The sequence below is a fragment of the Pongo pygmaeus genome, chromosome 9 (genome assembly GCF_028885625.2).
Source record: "Pongo pygmaeus isolate AG05252 chromosome 9, NHGRI_mPonPyg2-v2.0_pri, whole genome shotgun sequence".
Taxonomy (NCBI): domain Eukaryota; kingdom Metazoa; phylum Chordata; class Mammalia; order Primates; family Hominidae; genus Pongo; species Pongo pygmaeus.
The window spans coordinates 113,735,725-113,749,577 of record NC_072382.2 but is presented as its reverse complement, the minus strand read 5'-3'; the positions used below and the strand labels follow the sequence as shown (position 1 = coordinate 113,749,577).

Here is a 13,853-nt window from a genome sequence, read left to right as displayed (position 1 = left end):
CTTTCTTCACTTTAATCTCTTACCACTTCTTTATTCACATTATTTTACATCACCAACATGATTTTTATTTTTAATTATCCTAACTTCTTTCTTTTTTTTTTTTCTTTTTTTTTTGAGACAGAGTCTTGCTCTGTCACCCAGGCTGGAGTGCAGTGGCGCAAACTCGGCTCACTGCGACCTCCGCCTCCTGGGTTCAAGCAATTCTCCTGCCTCAGCCTCCCGAGTAGCTGGGATTAGAGGCATGCACCACCACACTCAGGTAATTTTTTGTATTTTCAGTAGAGACGGGGTTTCACCATGTTGGCGAGGCTGGTCTTGAACTCCTGACCTCAAGCGATCCACCCGCCTCAGCCTCCCAAAGTGCTGGGATTACTGGCATGAGCCACCACACGCAGCCAGCTAATTTCAAAATATAAAATTATGCTGGAAGGCCCCATGTTGAAAAGTATATTAACAAACACGGTCAGGTGCAGTGGCTCACACCTGTAATCCCAGCACTTTGGGAGGCCGAGGTGGGTGGATCACCTGAGATCAGGAGTTCGTGACCAGCCTGGCCAACATGGTGAAACCCCTTCTCTACTAAAAATAAAAAAATTAGCCGGGCATGGTGGCTGGCACCTGTAATCCCAGCTACTTGGGAGGTCGAGGCAGGAGAATTGCTTGAACCCGGGAGGCGTAGGCCGCAGTGAGCCAAGATCACGCCACTGCACGCCAGCCTGGGTGATGGAGCAAGACTCCGTCTCAACAACAACAAAATAAATACAACAACAATGCTACTTGCCAGCTTCCCACAAATGTACAGTAGTCAGAAATCAACTTTTCTCTTATAGAAATGTTTACCTAGTTTAAACTCACATGATTCTAGCATCTGCGGAAGCTTCACTGTCAGTGTTATCTTGGTTGGAGTTAATACAAGTTCAGGTTATAGTTATATAGTGTATAAAGCATTTGGTGATATAATAAATTCTAGGCAAAACAAGTCATGTCAAGGTTCCACTGTATCACAAATATATGCTTGACCTACTACGTCAATAGCAAGAGGATTTCAAGTGACAGAAATTATTCAGTATATTTAATAAAAAATGGGCAATGAAGTGAGCTATGATTGCACCACTGCACTCCAGCCTCAGCAACAGGGTGAGACCTTGTCTCTTTAAAAAAAAAAAAAAGGGTGGGGCAATGAAGCCTTACTTTCCACAAGCATGATATCTATATCTAAAGCAGAAAGAGAACATGTCCCTTAGCTTTGTTCTCAGCAGGACTCTAGATAGCACGAAGAAAAAAGCTACAAGGCCCAAACTATCAACCATTAGGTGAACAATGCAGTACAACAAACACTATAGGTCTCCACAAATGTTAATAAACTATCTCCCTCCTCAGTCATAGAATCTTGGAGGTGGAAGGAACCTAGGATATCTCTAATCAAAACTCCTTAATTTAGAGATGAATAAGGTAAGTGTTTCCTGAATTCTAGAAGCATACCTACCGGGGGTGGGGTAGGTGGTGGTGCTTGTGGTTTTAAATCTGTTACTTCGGTTGGCCTATAGTCAGCAAATGCTGATATATCTGCCTCTTTTTCTACAATGATACAGAGTGGGGTTCCTAGAGGGACATCTCTTGTGCCTTCAGGGACCAGGATTTTTGCCAGATAACCTTCTTCCTGTACTTCAAAACCTTAAATAGAAAGAAAAAACATTATGGGACTTAAGAGATTCCACTATCCCTCCAAACTCACAGCACAGTTTTAAGTAAAGTGATTTTTCTCATTCAAGCTAGCTATATAACCTTTTTTGCAACCTATTTAACCTTCTGTGTCTTGGTTTCTTTACCTACAATATGGGGATAATAATAGTACCAATCTGACTGGATTGGTACTGGGACGTTATACATTTAAACAGATTAATATTTTTCAAGTTCTTAGAAATAATACGACCTGGTACAAAGTAAATGCCAATTAAAAATCTGTTCAATAAAACTATGAAAGATTACAGACAGTGGTTAGTTCTCAAAGTTATTAAAAAATCTCCAAGGACAGTCCCCATGCAGACTCACAGGACTCTAAGATGGTGTCAGCTATGCCACTAAAGATAAGAACCACATACATGCCTAATTAAGGGAGCTACCAACCTAGATACTAATGTTGGATTTTAGCCCTAAAGGCATCTTTGGAACTTTTCAAAGAGGTTATACTTGATATTATACCAAATATTTCAATGTGAAGAATTACAGCTTTACTGGGATTTCTATGGTGTTGACAACTTATATGTTATTCAACTACTGCCTTCCTTGCAAAGAACTCAAACATTTAGGATTGCAAAAGTAAAACTAAAAGAAGCCATTGGCTTTCTGTACTGTTGTGCCTCTCCTTGAACACATCTTTGATGAATCCTTCCATTTCCCAACTGAGACTACCCAATAAAAAATATGTTTAGGCCGGGCGCGGTGGCTCACGCCTGTTATCCCAGCACTTTGGGAGGCCCAGGCGGGTGGATTACCTGAGGTCAGGAGTTCAAGACCAGCCTGGCCAACATGGTGAAACCGCATCTCTACTAAAAATACAAAAAATTAGCCAGGCATGGTGGCAGGCGCCTGTAATCCCAGCTACTTGGGCAGCTGAGGCAGGAGAATTGCTTGAACCTGGGAGGCGGAGATTGCAATGAGCCAAGATCATGCCATTGCACTCCAGCCTGGGCGACAAAGCAAGACTCTGTCTCAAAACAAAAAGGCTGGGTGCGGTGGTGGCTCACGCCTGTAATCCCAGCACTTTGGGAGGCTGAGGCAGGCAGATCATGAGGTCAGGAGTTCAAGACCAGCCTGGCCAACACAGTGAAACCACATTTCTACTAAAAATACAAAAATTAGCCGGGCGTAGTGGTATGCACCTGTAGTCCCAGCTACTCGTGAGGCTCAGGCAGGAGAATCGCTTGAACCCGGGAGGCAGACGTTGTGGTGGGCCGAGATCATGCCACCGCACTCCAGCCTGGACAACAGAGCGAGACTCTGTCTCAAAAAAAAAAAAAAAAAAAAAAAAAAGCGTTTAAAATGAAAAGGCTCCTGGGCCACAATAGACTTCAAAGTTCAACAAAGGTAACACTTCTCTAGTGACTAGTCTCTATAGTGACACTGGTATTCAAGTTAAATGGTGAAGCAGAACTACTGTTTCCAAAGTTTCTGTGTTTTTAAGAAACAGAATCCTTTCTTCAAATAAAATTTATGGGGAAGCACAAAATACAAAAAGAAAAGAACTGCTCTGCTGGAAGTAAGGGAGGCAGACAGGGCTGTAAGGTCCTGCTCTTTAATTCCCCCTTTGCCTCAAGGTGCCTTAAAGGAATGACGGGATTTGAAGAACACAATCTGAAAACAACCAAGGCAGAGGATGCCCAGTACCTCCCATCACATCTTTGGGAAAGGCTTCCCTTTGGTGGTGATTATGAAGCAGAGAGGCTGGGTGCGGTGGCTTATGCCTGTAATCCCAGCACTTTGGGAGGCCGAGGCAGGCAGATCACCTGAGGTCAAAGAGCTCGAGACCAGCCTGGCCAACATGGTGAAACTCCGTCTCTACTAAAAATGCAAAAAAATTAGCCAGGCGTGATGGTGCATGCCTGTAGTCCCAGCTACTCGGGAGGCTAAGGCAGGAGAATTGCTTGAACCCAGGAGGCGGAGGCTGCAGTGAGCCGAGATCGCACCACTGTACTCAAGCCTGGGTGACAGAGCAAAACTCTGTCTCAAAAAATAAAAAATAAAAAAAAAGGGGGTGCAGGGAGAAGCAATTCATAATACTACAAATCGCAGTGGCTCACGCCTGTAATCCTAGCACTTTGGGAGGCCAAGCCGGGCATGGCGGCAGGCGCCTGTAGTCCCAGCTACTTGGGAGGCTGAGGCAGGAGAATGGCGTGAACCCAGGGGGTAGAGCTTGCAGTGAGCCGAGACTGCGCCACTGCACTCCAGCCTGGGCGACAGAGCGAAACTCTGTCTCAAAAAAAAAAAAATAATAATAATAATAAATATATGATTGTCTATATGGGTTTTTTTTAGCCTAAAAATGAATTAAGAAGGAGATATGTGGACATATGACATATCTGAACATATATATATTACACACATACATTCTATCAGTCATTCTCAAACTATGAAAACAATCTCAACCCTGGTTTCAGTTTTCCCTCAAAGTCATCTTAAATTCTTTGCTATTATCCTGCCATGGAAGTGATTTTCTCCTGTTTCTTCTCGCCTTCCTTTGCCTAGTTTAGACAGCAGCAATTCTGATATAGCTTCTCAGTAACATAATAAGGCCAAGGAGCAAACTTGGGCCTAAAAATAATCTGTGAATTGACAGATTGATTGCATTTGATTCAATGAGCACAGGATGGAACTGACAAATCTGACTATGCATTATTTTTGTTATAAATTATGCTGGGCCAGGAACAGGGGCTCACGCTTGGAGTCCCAGCACTTTGAGAGGCCAAGGCAGGAGGATCACTTGAGCCAGGAGTTCAAAACCAGCCTGGACAACAAAGTGAGACCCCATCTCTACAAAAAATTTTAAAAATCAGCTAGGTGTGGTGGTTCAGGCCTGCAGTCCTACCTACTTGTGAGGCTAAAGCAAGAGGATCATTTGGGCATGAGCCCAGGAGTTCAAGCCTACAATGAGCTATGATCTTGCCACCGCACTCCAACCTGGGCAACAGATTAAGACCCTGTCTCAAAAATAAGCAAATAAACAAATAAATAAAAACTAAAGAATAAGTATAACTAAATAAAATATTCTGTCCCAGAAAATGAATCCTAAGAATTATAAAGTTTTCATATTATCACTCACTCATTTTAGGAAAGAATGGCAATCCTCTTCCTCATTGGGAAACTCAGTGCCTCAACCATTAAGAGCTGAAGAAATCTCACCTATAGTGGCTTTGTCAGTCTCTATCTCTGCCAATAAGTCTCCTTCACTTAGCTTCTCACCCACTTTTTTTTCCCATCTCTGAACTGTGCCCATGGTCATGGTGGGAGAGAGGGCAGGAAGAAGTACCTGTAGAAACAAACACATATTATTGCTTAATACCAGGAAGACTTCTACGTAATAACAGTCTGGCAGACTTACATAGTTTCATAGAATGATGGTGACTATGATAATCCAAATACTCATCACAGCAAAAGCTTCGCACCTCAATAGCTTCCCACCAGGTAAATCATCCTTCAAATCTCATACTCTGACCCATATGCTTACACTCTCACCCACACTCTTGACACACACTCCAAGTTAAATGCAACAAGCACATGGGAAAGATTTATTTCAGATAGTCAAAATTAATTTCTCAATATCTAAGTATGGAGCATCTTTTCATCTATTTTTATTTTTATTTTGAGACAGAGTCTTGCTCTGTCGCCCAGGCTGGAGAGCAATGGCACAATCTCGGCTCACTGCAACCTCCACCTCCTGGTTTCAAGTGATTCTCCTGCCTCAGCCTCCCGAGTAACTGGATTACAGGCGGGCGCCACCATGCCCACTAATTTTTGTAGAGATGGGGTTTTACCACGTTGGCCAGGCTGGTCTCTGAATGCCCGTCCTCAAGTAATATGCCCGCCCTGGCCTCCCAAAGTGCTGGGATTACAGGCGTGAGCCACCACGCCCAGACTTCATTTTTTTTAACCAAGAAGTTTTTCATTTTCACAAAATGACCTTGGTCCAAACCATTCTGTTAAAATTTTACTGCGCTCTGTACTTAGCATCTACCTATTTTTTTACCTACAGGAAACTGCATTTGTCCCAACCTTCCCAGATATCTTTCCAAGATAAAAACGTAATATTAAGAACTGTTCTGTGCTCACTTCAGCAACACATATACTAAAATTGGAATGATACAGAGAAGATTAGCATGGCCCCTGCGCAAGGACAACAAATTCGTGAAGCATTCCATATTAAAAACAAAAACAAAAAAAAAAAAAACGTTATTTGGTGACAAGTTAATAACAATGTATTGTATTCTTGTAAATTCCTGAGAGTAGATTTTTAAGTGGCCTAAAAGATAAGTCTATAAAGTAATGCATATATAAATTAGTTCAATCTAGCCATTCCACAATATATACATATTTCGAAACAACTTGTTGTATATAATATATGTCCATAGAATTCTTACACAGAATTTTATTTGATAATTTTTTTTTTTTTGAGACGGAGTCTTACTCTGTTGCCCAGCCTGGAGTGCAGTGGCGTGATGATCATTCAAAAAAATAAAACAGGAGGCCAGGCACAGCTGTTCACATCTGTAATCCCAGCACTTTGGGAGGCCAAGGATCACTTGGGAGGGGCAGATCACTTGAGGCCAGGAGTTCAAGACCAGCCTAGCCAACATGGCGAAACCCCCCCCCCCCCCCACTAAAAATACCAAAATTAGCTGGGCATGGTGACACCCGCCTGTAGTCCCAGCTACTCAGGAGGCTGAGGCATGAGAATCACAGAGGTTGCAGTGAGCCAAGATCGTGCCACTACACTCCAGCCATGGGGACAGAGCAAGACTGTCTCAAAAAAAAAAAACCAAAAAAACAGGAAAGACCAGGCATGGTGGCTCATGCCTATAATCTCAGCATTTTGGTAGGCTGATGCAGGAGGATCACTTGAGCCCAGGAGTTCACGACCAGCCTGAGCAACATGATGTAACCTCGTCTCTTAAAAAAAAAACAAAAAAACAAAAAAACAATTAGCTGGGCATGGTGGCATGCGCCTGTAGTCACAGCTTCTTGGGAGGCTGAGGTGGGAGGATGGCTCGCACCAGGGAGGTCAAGGCTGCAGTGAACTAAGATTGTACCACTGCACTCCAGCGTAGGTGAAGAGTGAGATCCTATCTCAAAAAGTAAAATAGCCGGGTGTGGTGGTGTGTGCCTGTACTCCCAGCTACTCGGGAGGCTGAGGCAGGAGAATCGCTTGAACCCAGGAGGCAGAGGCTGCAGTGAGCTGAAATCGCGCCACTGCACTCCAGCCTAGGTGATGGAGTGAGACCCTGTTTCAAAAAATAAATAAATAAAAATTTAAAACCAGGGGTAAAAAAAGCCCTGTTTTTATAATAGCCATTTCCACCCCAATAAAATCCAAACATCAGAATGCCTATCTAAATTTAAAATTGCTTTACTATTTATATGGCTTGCGTGTCCACTGAATTTGGTTTCATTTGCTATCCTCTTTGTCTTCTGTATCTGATTAGCAACAGGATTATGCAGAGAGGAAAATAATTTCAATTGAAGGTGTTTCCAGAGAGGGGAAAGTAAGACAAGCCTTAGGAAAAAAATTGTTAAGTACTTTTTTTGTGCAGAATTTGCCATCTTCATCTGCTTCTTAAAAAACAGTGAAGCCAATAATCTCTATACAGTATCTTAAAGAATAATATCGGAGATCCAGAATCCAATTCAGTATTTTAAAGAATAATTAAGGTAAAACCCTAACACATGCACACAAAGCTACAGACACAAAGTAGAGGAAAATTAAGTCAGTCTTACATCATGAGATAGAATTTGCTGAACAGCATGTAATACATGTGTGAACTGAACACCAGGCAAAAATCCTAAATGACTGTTACTAACACACCACGGAGTAGAACATTATTTCCAAAGAAGAAAACGATTCCTATATAAAAATTTCTACAAATAAACTAGATTAAGGAGAAATGCTAGTCAGAATTATTTAGAAAAGGATGGCTGGATTTTTGTCCACTTTTAACATCTAAAGCACACAAATATACAGAAGATAATCCTAATACCTAATAAACTGACTTAGTTTCTTAGAAACTGATTCAGTTAGCACAATCAACAGTGATTACATTCACTGCCTTCAACTTTGATGCAACACTATTACATATGTGTATCTTACACTTAACTTTGTTAGTCTTCTCATTTATTAATACTATTGGACTACGTCACCCACTCTTGGAAAATAGATCACCACATGTCAAAAGAACACCAACTGGGGACTTTCATTCAACAGACAGCACTTGACACCTATGATACAGCTTGGATGTTTGTCCCCTCCAAATCTCATGCTGAAATATGATCCCCCTGACTTCTGCTTCCGGGTCAGAGCCATGGTGGTGGCAACTTCAAGCCCTGCTAACCCCATGGTGTTCTTTGATGTCAGCAATGGCAGTCAGGAAGCTGGCCGCACAAAGATCGAGCTCTTTGCAGACGTTGTGCCTAAGATGGCCGAGAACTTTGGGTAGTTCTGCACTAGAGAATTCAGAAAAGATGGGGTTCCAATAGGATACAAAGGAAGCACTTTCCACAGGGTCATAAAGGATTTCATGATTTAGGGTGGAGATTTTGTTAATGGAGATGGTACTGGAGTCGCCAGTATTTACCAGGAGACATTTGCAGACGAAAATTTTAAACTTAGACACTCAGCTCCAGGCCTGCTTTCCACGGCAAACAGCAGTCCCAGTACAAATGGCTGTCAGTTCTTTATCACCTGCTCTAAGTGTGATTGGCTGGATGGGAAGCATGTAATGTTTGGAAAAATCATTGATGGACTTCTAGTGATGAGAAAGATTGAGAATGTTCCCACAGGCCCCAACAATAAGCCCAAACTACTGTGGTGATCTCAAAGTGCGGGGAGATGTAGTCCAGACCAAGACTGAATTAGGCCTTCCCTTCTTCTTGGTGGTGTTCTTGAGTAAGATAATCTGGACTGGCTCCTGTGTTTGCTTCCCTGCCCACTGCTGCCCCATTTGATCAAGAGACCCTGGAAGTATTGGAGATTCAGAATCCAAGATTGTGTAAACAAAGTTTTTTTGTATGTGGGAAAAAAAAAAAAAAGAAATATGATCCCCAGTGTTAGAGATGGGGTCTGGTGGGAGGTGTCTGGGTATTGGAGGAGGATCCCCCATGAATGGCTTGCTGCATGCCCCATAGTAACGACTTAAGGGGAAATCTGATTGCTATAAAGAGCCTGGTACCCATTCCCCTCTGTCTCTTGTTCCCTCTCTCATTATGTGACACACCACCCTTCCCCTTTCCCTTCCACCTTCCACCATGATTGTAAGCTTCCTGAGGCCATAAGAGAAACAGATGCTGGCGCCCTGCTTCTTGTACAGCCTGCAGAACCTTGAGCCAAATAAACCTTTTTTCTTTATAAATTACCCAGCCCTAGGTATTTCTTTAAGCCAAAGTAAAACAGACTAACACAGCCTACTATAAACTCTAATTATACAGGGAATAGATGTTAGTAAAAATCATCCTCAAAATCTGTAATGTAATGTTCTCGAATGAAAAGTGCCACGCATTACCCTGTGTACTATACAATGAGGCTGAGAAAGGTTATAGGAACTGTTCAAGTTCTTATAACTGGAAATAACAACCAGGAAGAAAATTGTCAATCTTCATGTTTAAACCTATATACTCCCAAATGACAAGACCTAACCACATTTAATGTCAGTTTCCAAGATGTAGTAGCCATCTATGAAAAAAAGTGAGTAAGTAATAAATCACCTAGAGCAAAAACTCAGAGGCTGAGCCTCACCTGCATGTGAGGGGGATATGAGCTACCAGGAGCCTGAGCAGAAGGTGTAGGTGGCGAAGCAGTGGCAGCAGGGGTTGGTGTTGGGGCCGCTTGTGGGGTAGGTGCTGCTGAGGAATCCAATGTATAATTTTTAAAGGCCTCAATATCCTCAGGCCTAAGGAAGAGAAAGAATGCATAAATATAATGGGCAGATTCAGCTTTCACAAAAGTAGTCTTAAAAAATAGTCTTTAACTCCTAATTCTCAATTCTGGGTAAAATACTCCACCAAGCAATGAAGTTCCACAAATTATGAGTGCACTACTCACTTGCCAACTGTGATACAGATGATCGCTCCGATGGGAACATCCCTGGTACCTTCAGCAACAAGTATCTTTGCCATATAACACTCCTCCAGGCTCTCAAATCCAACAGTGGCTTTATCAGTTTCAACCTTTTAACACAAAAAGCAGCAGCTCAGGTTTGTACTGTCAGTATGTAGTTTATTAGCTTGTGTCTAGAATTTTTTTTTTGAGAGTCTCACTCTGTCACCAAGGCTGGAGTGCAGTGGTGCAATCTCGGCTCATTGCAACCTCCCCCTCCCAGGTTCAAGCGATTATCCTGCCTCAGCCTCCCGAGTAGCTGGGATTACAGGAACAGGCCGCCATGCCCGGCTGATCCTTGTATTTTTAGCACAGACGGGGTTTCACCATGTTGGTCAGCCTGGCCTTTGTGTCTAGAATTATACAGTTCATGTGAAGATAAGGCCACTACGACAGATTTCAAAGAAGAAATTACTTCAGAAACGCCTTGGCTAAACATCAGTTTGGCCAGCTGCTGACAACTTATCCAACCAATCTTGTCTAACATCAAGTTGTGAAAAACACTTCAGTTTCTTAAACAAAGGGGTAGCTACACATCCAGAAAGTCAATGTTCAGTCAGTTAGGCAAAGCCAGTCTCTTCGAACTCATCTCCGTTATTTTAAAACAACTTACCTCTGCAATTAGGTCACCTTCATTGATTTTGTCCCCCTCTTTTTTTTCCCAACGGGCTATGGTGCCTGCCTGCATTGTGGGGGAAAGAGAAGGCAATGGAACCTGAAAGAGAAAAAGAAGAAACATTAAATTTTTTAAGGGCTACCTAACTCTCAGTCTGGCTTAAGATTTCATTCAATTCGATTTCATGCAAAGTGTATCTAGTTCCATTACACATCGGGAACTAGGGATGCCAAGGGAGTTTCTGTCCACAAGAAGTTAGTAATTTCCAGTGACAGGCTTTCTCCTCCAGTCCTATGGGTCTGACAAAGCATGAACCTCGACAGATATTCTGCATACAGCCCCAGTCTTGAAGCTCTCCTTTCAATGAAATACATTATGAGAGGGACGCTAAGGAGCTACAGCAAAGCCGGCTATTGGACAAAGGGCGAAAGCAGATACTGGGAATGGGTGGAGGATCAGTGAGGCCTCTCAAGGAGGATCCTGCAGGCATCCAGTCAGCTCTGAAGGACAACGGGGTCCCGAGAAGGCGGGTCTAGGGCTCACCTTTTGATGCGGGGGAAGACTGTAACAGCGGCGACCGGGCGACCCCAAAAGCTGCAGCAGTAAGCGGTTCCGCGGCGTGGCCGCAGAACTGGGGGTCCAGCCGCACAGTGCCCGGACCCCGCCATACCCTGTAGTCACGCTGTTGCGACGAGCCGGAGCCGGGCCAGATCGCGAGGTCACTCGTGGAGTTCCGGGTACCTCCTGCAAGGCCGTCCACCGAGCCTCGAGTCCCGCCCATGGGGCTACATTCTGGGCCCGTCGCGCACAGACGCGCCACATAGTGCCACCAACCCCCCACACCCCAAAACCAACGCCGTCTCCGGAGTGACCTCTCCAAGAGCAGCGCGGCGTTGCCGTCAGCCACGCCGCACAGCCGCACGTTGTCGTAAAATGGTTCCCGCAAGTTTAGTCCACCTGCTCCTCCTGCCAGAAATGCGCGGCACGCACGCTCTTTCTCTACGGAGCGGGGACGAGGAGCAGTCACGGGGCAGGGGTGTTCCAGAGGGGCCTGTGCGGGCGCAAGTTTGGGAGAAATAACAGACGGAAAAGGGTGGAAAGTGGTGGGGTTCTAGGGGAGGCATCCGAAAGGGTGAGACGGGGCCTAAGAGATGGCAAGGGCACGACCGAGGGGGAGGGGCCTAAAAAGGCGCAGAGACGCGGGTTAATTGCGGCCGAGTGGCCTGAGGGTCTGGGACGAGGGGCGTGGCCAAGCTTTCCGGAAAAGCTGGAAGTGAGCCCGGGAACTGGCTAGGGCAATGGGAGCCTCAGGCCAAAAGGCGGGGGTCTTGGAGCGCTGGGGTGGTGAAGGAGCCAGGAACCGCCCGCGAGGGAATCGAGGGGTCCGGCGTGGTGACCTCTGCTTCTGCGCATCCGAAGGGGGATGGACTGGGCCCCGCCCCGCGCAAGCTGTACTGGTTGCAAAGATTTCGTTTCAGGTTTGTAGGCCAAGTGGAAAGTGGAGTGAACAGGTGTTCCACCCAGCCAAGTGGTACGAAAGGCAGCCCCGAGGAAGATACATTCCCGCATTAATGTATACTGTAGCAAGATTAAGCATATTCTCTGTATGAAGATATAGGTTTACAAAACAGGTTTGTGTTGTTCCCTAATACCACAGAATTCTTTTAAGTAACCAAAAGCTTCGTTATGTTTCAAATGTTTGAAAAACTTAACTGTAAGCCGTTGAGGGCAGGAAGAGTTGTCTGCGTGGTTCTTCCATGTAGCCCCAGAGCTTAGTATCCAGTAAATAGCGGGGGCTGAATGTATGTCTTTTGAATCAATGAACAAAAAGTCATCTACACATTTTGTTAGGCACGCTTCTCTTGTAAAGTAGTCTTTTAATTAGAAAACATATCGTTTCTGAACTGAAGATGACATTAGATAAGGAGGAAGCATGTGCTGTGTATCACCACTTCCCCACTGTAGAGATGGTTAGACAACACCAAGAACACAAGAGGAAGTTGGAAGGAAAAAACTTAAAACAAGATTTTAGCCAGGAGCGGTGGTGCATGCCTGTAGTCCCAGCAATGCTTGAGAGGCTGAGGTGGGGGAATCACTTGAGTCCAAGAGTTTGAGACCAGCCTGGGCAACATAATGAGACTCCTATCTGTTTAAAAAAAAAACAAAAAAAAATGGGGGCTAATCTTGCTAACAATTAATTTGGAAAAGTAAAACAGATTGGATGTACTATTTCATGCCTACTTAAATTGGAATGTTTAAGCAGGTACAGCTGTCTCTCAGAATAATATGTAAGCAATATAACTGAGAAATATAAAATTTCCAGATTGAATGAAAAGGCATATTTTACCTAATATGAAGAGAGCAATTATATTGTTACAATTATGTACAACTTATGAATTAACAATTGGAAGAAGCAATGGAAGAATAATTGTAATTACTGAAAGGACTTATAAATTATTACTATTATTTGGGGATGGAGTCTCACTCTGTCGCCTAGGCTGGAGTGCAGTGGCATGATCCCGGCTCACTGCAACCTCCACCTCCCAGGTTCAAGCGATTCTCCTGCCTCAGCTTCCCGAGTGCTGGGATTACAGGTACGTGCCACCATGCCCAGCTAATTTTGTGTTTTTAGTAGATACGGGGTTTCACCATGTTAGTCACGCTGGTCTCAAACTCCCGACTTCAGGTGATCCATCTGCCTCGGCCTCCCAAAGTGCTGAGATTACAGGCGTGAGCCACCATGCCCGCCCAGGACTTATAAATTATTATAAAAATGTTTTTGAGTTGGCTAAAATATCTTGCTGCTTTTGCTGCATTTGAACTTAATAACTGGATCTAAATTAGCCTTTGATATAAAGTATGAGGTGATCTTCAGGATCTGCTGTGCACTTAGGTATGCTTGCTTAAACCCTGTTTTGCATGTTTCAAAGAATAGCGAGTTTGTGTCTTGAATATACTTTTGACTTAAGTGTAGCTAAATTATAGGAATGCATAGCTCAACCAGTCCAGAGATGGCAAGCTGAGTCCAGAGGTGGGCTAGGAATGCTTAGGTTTGTCAAATCAGTCCTGAGAGAACAAGCTTGAATTCCACTAAACAGATTGGATAAAGGAAATTATGGAAAAGGAGACTCAAGACTCAAAGGTTTGAAATAGAGATACTTAAGAGAATGGTGATATCACTGATATTGAGAGAAAGAGAAATTAGTTGGTAGTGAAAGATTTTGAGTTATATACATATTTAATTTTAACATAGGATAGCCAATTAATAGTTGAAAATACGTAATTGGAAGTCAAATGAAGGCACTCAGGGATAAAGAATTTAATATAGCAAACATTTAAGATGAATTGATAAGAGGCAGCTTTCAAATGATCTGGGAA

The 13,853-nt window shown here is 43.7% G+C and overlaps 1 protein-coding gene, 1 non-coding gene and 1 pseudogene across 4 annotated transcripts in view; 2 read left to right on the top strand and 1 right to left on the bottom strand.

The window, feature by feature from the left end:
* DLAT (dihydrolipoamide S-acetyltransferase) overlaps positions 1–13,787 on the bottom strand; it is a 38,715-nt gene extending 24,928 nt beyond the window's left edge. Inside the window, exons 1-6 of one of the 3 annotated variants that reach the window (XM_054440251.2) lie at positions 11,019–13,787; positions 10,473–10,574; positions 9,806–9,930; positions 9,500–9,653; positions 4,900–5,026; positions 1,487–1,674 (exon numbers count right to left, since the gene is read on the bottom strand). In XM_054440251.2, coding sequence (XP_054296226.2) covers positions 1,487–1,674; positions 4,900–5,026; positions 9,500–9,653; positions 9,806–9,930; positions 10,473–10,574; positions 11,019–11,297 — 975 coding nt within the window. In that variant the 5' untranslated portion in view covers positions 11,298–13,787. The remainder of the gene's footprint in view (positions 1–1,486; positions 1,675–4,899; positions 5,027–9,499; positions 9,654–9,805; positions 9,931–10,472; positions 10,575–11,018) is intronic. The other 2 variants (XM_054440252.2, XM_054440253.2) reach the window with 2 other exon arrangements.
* LOC129009082 (U6 spliceosomal RNA) lies at positions 5,819–5,921 on the top strand. The gene has a single exon (XR_008492627.1). It is a non-coding gene; the product is annotated as a U6 spliceosomal RNA (small nuclear RNA).
* LOC129008257 (peptidyl-prolyl cis-trans isomerase H-like) lies at positions 8,070–8,602 on the top strand (annotated as a pseudogene).
* Positions 13,788–13,853: the final 66 nt, after the last annotated feature.